Source organism: Idiotropiscis lumnitzeri, chromosome 10 (genome assembly GCF_059441095.1).
Source record: "Idiotropiscis lumnitzeri isolate Australia: NSW breed Sydney's pygmy pipehorse chromosome 10, RoL_Ilum_1.0, whole genome shotgun sequence".
Classification (NCBI taxonomy): domain Eukaryota; kingdom Metazoa; phylum Chordata; class Actinopteri; order Syngnathiformes; family Syngnathidae; genus Idiotropiscis; species Idiotropiscis lumnitzeri.
Window position 1 is genome coordinate 1,708,659 of NC_142400.1, and position 8,842 is coordinate 1,717,500.

The 8,842-nt window shown below is 48.5% G+C and overlaps 3 protein-coding genes across 3 annotated transcripts in view; 2 read left to right on the forward strand and 1 right to left on the reverse strand.

The window, feature by feature from the left end:
• The first annotated feature begins 24 nt into the window (after positions 1-24).
• LOC148328527 (uncharacterized) lies at positions 25-3,597 on the forward strand. The gene is made up of 9 exons (XM_088305805.1): positions 25-240; positions 692-823; positions 893-1,026; positions 1,095-1,212; positions 2,062-2,132; positions 2,367-2,442; positions 2,507-2,569; positions 3,020-3,089; positions 3,170-3,597. Exons 2-9 carry the CDS (start codon positions 704-706, stop codon positions 3,250-3,252), a joined length of 735 nt encoding a protein of 244 aa, XP_088161931.1. The 5' UTR covers positions 25-240; positions 692-703; the 3' UTR covers positions 3,253-3,597.
• Positions 3,598-6,237, reverse strand: pmvk (phosphomevalonate kinase). Its single transcript, XM_088305806.1, has 5 exons — positions 6,033-6,237; positions 5,896-5,959; positions 5,049-5,201; positions 4,852-4,981; positions 3,598-4,760 (listed from the first exon to the last, which is right to left on the reverse strand). Exons 1-5 carry the CDS (start codon positions 6,143-6,145, stop codon positions 4,618-4,620), a joined length of 603 nt encoding a protein of 200 aa, XP_088161932.1. The 5' UTR covers positions 6,146-6,237; the 3' UTR covers positions 3,598-4,617.
• A 125-nt stretch (positions 6,238-6,362) lies between these two features.
• decr1 (2,4-dienoyl CoA reductase 1, mitochondrial) overlaps positions 6,363-8,842 on the forward strand; it is a 3,354-nt gene continuing 874 nt past the window's right edge. The window contains exons 1-6 of the mRNA XM_088305804.1: positions 6,363-6,508; positions 7,475-7,677; positions 7,816-7,873; positions 7,960-8,046; positions 8,331-8,478; positions 8,550-8,649. Of these exons, the coding sequence (XP_088161930.1) occupies positions 6,461-6,508; positions 7,475-7,677; positions 7,816-7,873; positions 7,960-8,046; positions 8,331-8,478; positions 8,550-8,649 (644 nt within the window). The 5' untranslated portion in view covers positions 6,363-6,460. The remainder of the gene's footprint in view (positions 6,509-7,474; positions 7,678-7,815; positions 7,874-7,959; positions 8,047-8,330; positions 8,479-8,549; positions 8,650-8,842) is intronic.

The following is an 8,842-nucleotide window of genomic DNA, read 5'->3' on the forward strand; positions in this document are numbered from 1 at the left end:
AAAAGGCGGAGTCAAAGCTATTAGGTGGTTGAATACGGAAGCCGAATCGAGGCGGACCGGACCATAACCAAGACCACGACCAGAATCTGCGCCAAAACAGCCAAAAACTAGAAGCACGCGTCCTCTCTGGAGACTGAGAAGAAGGGGCGACACGTTGTTTTCTGCGTCATTCACATTCCGCCTGCTAGCTGCTATCTGCTAGTTAGCCTGTTAGCTGCTAACGTTTGAGGAGTCGTCCAGGTAAGTGTCGTGTCACACGCACACATACTTTTTGCTAATAGGCTAATGAGGCTGTGAGGGCGGTGGTCCTCTTTAAGTTACACGAGCGAGTTAACATGTTGCCCACTTGCGTCACTGAATTGGCAAACGCCGTTTCTCGCAAAGTTTGCCGCTTTCTACTGCAATTGAGAATATTGAGCAAAGCGAACGCGCCATGACACGATCGTGTTGTGACGTCACACGACTGAGCTACACGCCCGGACCCGCCCGAACCTGCTCCGCGGCACCTTGGCTTCACCGGGGAATGTCTGTGATTGCGCTTTCAATAAGCCGCCTCTTTGATTTATACGCCTTATTGTGAAATTCAGCAACTTCTGTCGTGTTACTTTTCTTGCTGTCATTCGCCGAGCTGCTCCGCCCCCTCCTTTACCTGTTTCACCCTAAAAGAAACTTCCTGCGACTTCCTTGCTAGAACAAGAAGAAAATGAGCATTGAGGCCGTGAAGAAGAAGATCAAAGTTCTCCAAGGACAAGCGGAAGAAGCAGAAGAACGAGCAGAGGTGCTGCAAAAACAACTGGAAGATGAGAAGAAGGCTCGCGATGAGGTTAACTCACACACATATCTGAGTGACCTTGACGTTGCGTGTGCTAATTGGCTCTCATGTGACTTGCAGGCAGAGGTGGAAGTGGCATCGCTCACTCGCCGGCTTCAGATGGCAGACGACAGCCTGGAGCTAGCACAAGAGCAGCTCACTCACGCCATCGGGAAAGTGGAAAACCTGGAGAAGGTGGCCGACGAGAGCGAGAGGTCAGCGTGCACGCGACTGGTGACCGTGTTGATGATGACCCTGTTGACGATGATGATGATGCTTGCAGAGGGATTCGTGTGATTGAGACTCGAGCCATGAAGGATGAAGAGAAGATGGAACTTTTGACAGTTGAGCTCAAAGAAGCTCAAATCATCGCTGAGGAGGCTGACCGCAAATATGAGGAAGTAGGCAGACAACACACGTGGACGCGCACACACACGCCAGCTATATACCAATTATGGACCAAATGATAATCTCGATCATTTTGACCCATATTTTAATCACAATTATTGTATAACAATTATTCAGGATGGTAGGGAATACATCTTGGGTTTTTACTACAATACTTTAACACCAACAGGATGTCAAGAGTTTCAATGCAAAATGAATTGTTTTTGAATGAGGTCTAATGATATGAATCAGTTTTATACAAGAATGAAAGTTTTTTTTTTCTTCCAAGGGCTGGCTAAATGTGCTCCCGTCTTGTTGAATTCCATCACTTGCCAGAATTCGAAACAAGTCCAGACAACGGATGTCGCCATGTGCCGTTTGCCCCGCAGTTGTTGGCTGACTACCGCTTGACGAGAAACGCAGCACAGCTCACCTTCAATTTGTAAAAATGGCCGACAATTTAATCTCGGCAAGCAAAATCATTATCCCAATTCGTCAATTTACGGCCGCACACCGCTGTGGAGTCGGCCTCCGCGCTGGAGCTTTGGTGCTCTGAATTTTTCAAAGTCTTGTCTGTCCGTCCAGTCATTTCCCGCACTGCCTATCCTCACTAAGGTCGTGCACTGGCGTACTGGATGTAGCAAATATAATTAGTGCGAGTTCAGAAGCATTCCTATTTGCATTTTTGATGAGCAAACTTTGCCATCTAGTGGCTTCTGCGGGCTCCACGCGATGACGATGTATGGCGTCAATACTTTTTGCTTGGCTCGAAGCTTGTTTCAAATCCAAATGTTTGTTGACAGAGGTTGTGTGGCACGGCGAGGCTCGTTTGCTGATCACATGAGCATGTATTTGATTGACAGGTGGCTCGCAAACTGGTGATCGGGGAGCAGGAATTGGAGCGTGCTGAAACCCGAGCTGAGCTATCTGAGAGGTTACACTGACACACACACACACCCACGCATACTTGCTTTTTATCCCACATGTTTAACGGTAATGCTAGCAGCAGAGGAGTTTGGGCCAATCAGTGAAGCGATGTCAGGTCATGAGCGACACCTGGCTGTCAGTCAGCCAGTTCACCTCTGACCTGCGGCTGTCGTTTCTCAAATTGACCTGCTCTTTCCCCCCACCATGTTTGTGACCGTATGATCTGATCTCGGCCCCACAGCAAATGTCACACGTTGGAGGAGGAGCTGCAAAATCTCCTGACCAGTACCAAAAGTCTTGAGTCACGGGCCGAGAAGGTGAGAGCTGCGTCTTGGGCCGCGTGCTGGCTCAGCGTGTCATGTCTTGCCGTTTGTCTTGTAGTACTCCGTGCTGGAGGAGCGCAACGAGCTGGAGATCACCAGTCTCAGGAGTAAACTGATGGAGGTGAGACACACTCCTGAACTCGCCCGGCACCGCGATTGGTCGGAACGCGCTCGAGTCTGCACTTGTGAAATGGCAGAGCTTTCAATCGTACATATCAAATTTGATCAGGACAGACTTTTTTTTGGGAGGCAACACCAGCAAATGAACAACGAATGCCCTCGAGTTCGCTACGGGCATGCTTTTGGTCATTAAATCAATTTGAGTCAAGCCAACCAACACAACAATTCTAACGTGAACCTCTTCTCGAACGTCGATTTTCTTTTCGAGTTGCAGAAAACACCCCATGACGAATGCTTGTGGCCGCCGTACCGTCACTCACGAATGGATTGTCTGTAGATGGCTCCAAAGCACTACTTTTGTAAAGGCGCAAATCTACGAGGAGGGGCTGGGGCATCCATTTGCATGATAAGAAACTTAAATCTTTTCATGGCACATCCTCTTCTCGTGCAGGCAGAGAACAGGGCGGATTCTGCCGAGCGCTCTGTGGCCAAGCTGGAGAGATCTATGGAGGCGCTGGAAGGTGCGACGTGTCCCAATCGACCAACGACCCTGGCCTGGCGAGGCGTGGCGTGATGCTGACCTATGTTTGCATGTTTGCAGAATCGCTGGCCGCGGCCAAGACGGCCAACACGGAGCTGCAAGCCTCGCTCAACCAGACCATGGAGGAGCTCAACAACTGCTGAACATTCCTCATTCTTTTCACCTTCATTAGTGGGATCAATAATCAACGCGCTCTTGATTTCCTGCTCGCTTTGTGGGAATGTGCTTGGAAGGGAACAGCCAATCCGATTTTTCTGCCAAACCTATGGGGCCAATTAAGCGTTCCGACTCGCCTCCGTTTACCGCGGCGGCCGTCACTCGTTTTAGGCTGCGATGATGTCGTTGTGTGATGTCATCACAGCTTAAAGTCAAGGGGCCAAAGGGCTTAGATGTGCCTACCTGATCAATTAAGTGTCACATGGTCTTATGCTGTGATGAGGTCATCATGACAGCTTTTTTTTTTTTCTAAAATAAAAGCACCGAGTTAATTTGTTTAATGTCTTTATTTGTGTGAGTGCTCCCCTTAAAGTGTTGATCGATTAATCAAGTGGAACTCACATGATTGGTCACGTTAGCATTAGCAACATAGGAATGAAAACGCGAGCTAGCTTCCGCTCTTCCAAATATTTGTCTTTATTTGCCGGGTGAATTATCGATTGAGAGTGGAACACGGGCAGCGGTTTGTGCGGCATAAATGTTGAGCAAAAAGGTGACTCAAAGGTTTGGCACCTTGCTTCGAAATGGAGGCAGTCGCTGACGTGACTGCACTGCCCTGTCATTGGTTCAGTCCATGTCACATGATTTATGGACGCCACCTTCTTAAGATGTGCGTTTTATGGCCACCATGTTGATGATCACAATTGATTTTCTTTGGAAATGAGAGCCCTGCAGTGGTCTTTGTCATTTTTGGGCCCTTTGTCCATTTTTTTTTTTTAAGACAAGGCGTACAAACTTGACGTGTCCTGGGCGAGGTCAAACAGGGTTCCTGAATATCCTTCAAAAGTCTTGAAAGGCATTGTATTCTATCCATGAATCTAAAAACTATTTAATTAGAATTAAAGGCCATTCAATCTTTCAGAAGTCTTAAAATTGTTAACATAAGTAGGACTTTGTAATTGAGAGGATAAAAAAGCCACAAATTCATGAAGCGGGTTATTCCAGGACTCTTAAGAGCAGAGGCACATTTTTTTATGTTCTGTTGGACAACTTTGTGTTTTTGCTCTTAAATTTCATTTCAAATGGAAGAAAACGTCTTGATTTCACTTTCCTTACGCAGCAAGAACCCTGGTAAATATTATCGGTAAAAAAAAAAAAAGAAAATCACTTCAATGAGATGAATGATGAATTGATTTCGTTTCCAGGTTGGTTTGTTTGAAAAGGCCAAGATGGTTTGCGGCAAAATGGCGTTAAACTGTCAATTGCGTCACTTGGTGATGTTATGCAAAGCCGGCTAACATGATGGCGCCCGTGCAGAATTCCTCGAAAGTGGCTTGGTTGGCTTCGCTCCGTCATCGACGGGCAGCTTCCACCGCCAGCGCCAAGATTGGCCGCAACTGGTCGTCCAACGAGGGCGCGTCGGCCTCGTTGGTGATGGTCCAATGGAAGTCCACCCCACTGTCCAACCCGCACTCGGACTCTGCATCATCCACACCTGACGTGCGTGCGCACAGACACATAGATCAGATGGAAAAAAGGTCAAAGTTCATCGGGTTCACGCTAAATCGGATTGTGGCTGATCCTACCCGGGGTGAAGATCCAACCCCTCCGCTTGCGTGTTTCTTCTCGACTTTCCACGCGCACGCAGCGAGTCTGTTGAGGATACTTGGCCCAAAACCACCGAAGGTCCGACATCCGCCGCGCGTCGCTCACCACCTGAGAAATCACAGACCAAGACGACACTAACGGGTTGAGGCGGCTGCACCGGAGTGCAGGGACATACCCAAACGGGTTGGTGCGTTCCTCTGGTCGCCAGGCGGCAGAAAAATCCAGGATCTCGCAGTCTCCGAGCTTCGCCCCAGCTGATCATGTCGGCCCGGTAGAGCTCCTTATAAGCGCCAGAACCGGAGAGCTGCTCCGAGTCCAGGCCATGTTCCTGCACAGCGCGTTTGACACCATGACGACGACACGAGCCTTTCCATTGGAGACCAGATGTTGCGGGCGCGCGGTGCACGTGTCCAGCCAACTGGAGGCCGACTTCCTGTTTGACTTGTCCCACCATGTTGGAGAACAACAGCTCAAGACTTGCGACGTGCGCGCGTGCGTGACTGGTGTGACGTCCGTCTTACTTGCATCCTCCCCCTCACTGTCCACTTTTAAAACTCGTCTTGAAACACATTTGTATTGTTTGGCTTTCGACTCGACATTGATTTAACATTTTTATTGTATTTAATGTCTATGTTATTAGTTTCTTATTGAAACTGCCTTTGTTTTTATATGACGCGGACCACTTTCTATGCAGCTATGGTTGTTTTTAAAGCGCTCCATAAATAACGGTGACTTACATTGCTACGCTGGATATTTATTTTAAAATCCAACACTATGCATAATAGCGATCTGGATATTTTTCTTGTAGGGTTTTGAAAAGTGTATTCTTAAATTTGGGTTTTGGTTGAATGCATATTTTATTAACTGGAAATGTATTTTACGAGTTTAATGTTGTTCTGGCGCGCTTGCTAGATTAATTCAAGTCATTCTTGTTCTCTAGCATTTCATTCCAAAATTTTGACGGTCTCATTATTGATCGCGGGGTGTGCGATTGACCCGAGCGCGAGTTCGACGTCACTGACCTGAGCGTAGGCTTTTTTGAGGGGTGCAGAAAGACGAACGATGCCGCAGACGTCTCCTCCTAAACTGCAGCACAACGACACACATGACCGATGAGCGATCGATACGTGATCATCAGGATAAGCGGAGTGGACTCTACCGATCGAGCATGACATCTGTGACGTAATCTTTCCCAGACTTGCGTTTGCCGCTGAAAATAAAAATGAGTTTTGGTTCCGAGTGGGGACTTTCTATAGCAGCAGAGTCATCCATCACACCGAGATGCCAATTTGCTGGTTGATCAAATTTTGCTACAAGTCAGATTTAGCGAAAGATACCGGACGTGACGCATTGACCTGAAGCACTTCACAACAAAGGGAAAAGTTACCGCCATGGTCACATCACATTTTAGTTTTTCACGCAATTAAGCGGCGACAAATTAACGGCTAAGTTTTTTTTCCTCGCTGACTTTCCCCCCCCCCCCCCACCCAGTTATGTTGTTATACTCTCTTAAGTTTTTGTATAGCTTTTATTTTGAAAAGATGCGCGCCACATCCGGGACAAAGTTGAACTGCTTACGGAAGAAACATGGCGTCTTTGGTTCTACGCCGGAAAACTTTTCAAACTTTTTTGGCGGTGAGCCCTACTTTTTGTGTAAATGCATTTAAACACTGTTTGATGACCCCCTCCCCTCCATCATTTGTGATTACTAACAAGCTTTGCGACTTTTAACGTGTCCGTTAAGTCGTTCACCTTTGACACACTTTGCTATTGATTCCATTTTTTTTTTTTTTTTTGCGAGCATGTTTGAGGACGGCTGACCTCGTTCCGGGCACGGACGTCTGTTACGAAAGAACTTACAATGCCGCTTCCTCGACGTCAGTTGCAGTACATTGTCAGTCGTGAAGAACGCCTAACATTGATTTCTCCGCGACATTTTCACGTTATTTTCCGTCTCAAAGGCGAAAATTGCACCGTGTATGGCATGCGTGTGTACCAATAAGTTTGGGAAAACTGTTATGTACAAATTATTCGGCAAGAATGACTTTTCAATGTTCTCTAAAGGCAGTGGTTTTCAAACTGGAGAGCGCGCCCCCTTAGGGGGCGGGGTATCTTGAACTCGTTTCATTTTGAAGTTATGTTACGTGCAGAATGAAGGCGTGCTTAGCGTTCCTGGCGTCATATTTCCATATGTTATCAAAGCAGTTCACTCGGTCAGGCGCGGTTGCGAGACCCGCGGCATTTTTAAAATTTTGCTCTTTCACAAGAATGCCGAGCACGCATTCGGTATGCACTTAGCATAATTTAATAATGAAAAGTGTTCATGATTCTTTTTTCACCCTGTTCTTAGTTGAAATGTGGGACAAACCGAAAATCTATCGTAGTCCAACACAGGAAGACCCAAACCCCAAATTGACCCAGGACCTTACAGGTGCTGTGGATGCATGCAAATTGTTCATTCTCCAAATTAATTCATTTCAATCTATGAATCCTTCTCCTTTAATATCATTGGATGCAAATGGATTCAAGCGTCCACCAAGACGCACTTTGCATCCGTCATGTTGAGCGTTTGCTTGATGTGGCTGCGTGGCGCCTTGTCAGTCATATTTCCACAGCTCGCCAGCCATCGCTCAGCAGCCGCCTCTTCCCCAATCTCGCTTCTTCCCGCCGCTGGAGGCGGCCATGCTGCCGCCCGGAACCTTCCAGGGCCGGGTGGCCTTCATCACGGGAGGTGGGACCGGTCTGGGACGCGCCATGACCACCACCCTCTCCCACCTGGGGGCGCAGTGTGTTATCGCTAGCAGGTCAGATGCCCGCCGGTGCCGTTTGATGCAGTCTGATTTCAGAATTGGGCCTGGCGAGTCCCACACCGCTCTGGGGTGAAGGTTCGCTATTGAAGTCTATGTGTGGTCTTAGACTTACAGTAAGTGCTTATGGTACAGGAAGTTGGAGGTCCTACAGAAGACGGCAGAGGAGATCAGCGCTGAGACCGGAAACGAGGTGAAAGGTCACTCAAGCGGCATGACACGCTGGTCTTGGTTTCAGCCCACCTGACTCGTTGGTCCGGTCTTATTGTGATGTCTCAGGTCCACGCGGTCCAGCTTGATGTCAGAGATCCTCAGGCTGTCACGCGTTGTGTGGAACACATGGAAAGTCTGACAGGCTTGCCTGATGTAAGCACACGCACGGGTGCTGGTCGTGATCCGACATGTTTGAGATGTGAGGAAAGAAAGCTTGGATGCATCAATGATTTGTGTTGATGAGTCGTCGTCACAACATTTCCGTAAAGATGAAAATGGAGCAATCCGATGAGTCATCAGCCTCGCTTATCATTTGAGACGCTTTGAATTTTTATTGTCATCGTCTTGCTGCGCGTCATCGGCAGATGCAGCGAGACATTTGCATCATGACCAGCAGAAAGTTGGCTTGTCGGATGACGTCAGCGTTGTGCGCGCAGGTGATCATCAACAACGCGGCAGGAAACTTTGTGTGTCCGTCGGAAAATCTGTCGCCCAACGCCTGGAAGAGCATCACCGACATCGTCCTGAACGGCACCGCTTTTGTCACGCTGGAGCTGGGAAAGCGATTGGTCCGCAGCCAGAAAGGTCAGAGGGCGTCGGAGCGTTCGGGCCGGCCAAGCTGACGGCTCACTCACTCGCAAGCCGATCTCCGTCAGGTGCCGCCTTCCTGGCCATCACCACCATCTACGCCGAGTCGGGCTCCGGGTTCGTGGTCCCCAGCGCTGCCGCCAAGGCCGGCGTCGAGGCGCTCTACAAGTGAGTCACGCATGCACGCGCGACAACAACGTGGTCGCCATGGTGACTGGAGCCTCGTTGATGGGGTTGCCCCGTTGTTGAAAACATTTTGACATCTGACACAAAACGTTTATTTTGACGACTGCTTTTAGCGTGTTAATTTACGGCACTGTGCTTAATATCACGATTTAGTGCCATTATATCCCACAATTCC

Bases quoted from the DNA above. Each gene is read 5' to 3' on its own strand.
- LOC148328527 (XM_088305805.1), top strand. From the start codon at position 704: ATGAGCATTGAGGCCGTGAAGAAGAAGATCAAAGTTCTCCAAGGACAA. The intron at 824-892 runs GTTAACTCACAC...TGTGACTTGCAG, and splicing joins AGAAGAAGGCTCGCGATGAG to GCAGAGGTGGAAGTGGCATC. The intron at 3,090-3,169 runs GTGCGACGTGTC...GCATGTTTGCAG, and splicing joins ATCTATGGAGGCGCTGGAAG to AATCGCTGGCCGCGGCCAAG.
- pmvk (XM_088305806.1), bottom strand. From the start codon at position 6,145: ATGGATGACTCTGCTGCTATAGAAAGTCCCCACTCGGAACCAAAACTC. The intron at 5,960-6,032 runs GTAGAGTCCACT...GTTGTGCTGCAG, and splicing joins ACAGATGTCATGCTCGATCG to TTTAGGAGGAGACGTCTGCG. The intron at 5,202-5,895 runs GTCAGTGACGTC...CGCGCTGTGCAG, and splicing joins TCAAAAAAGCCTACGCTCAG to GAACATGGCCTGGACTCGGA.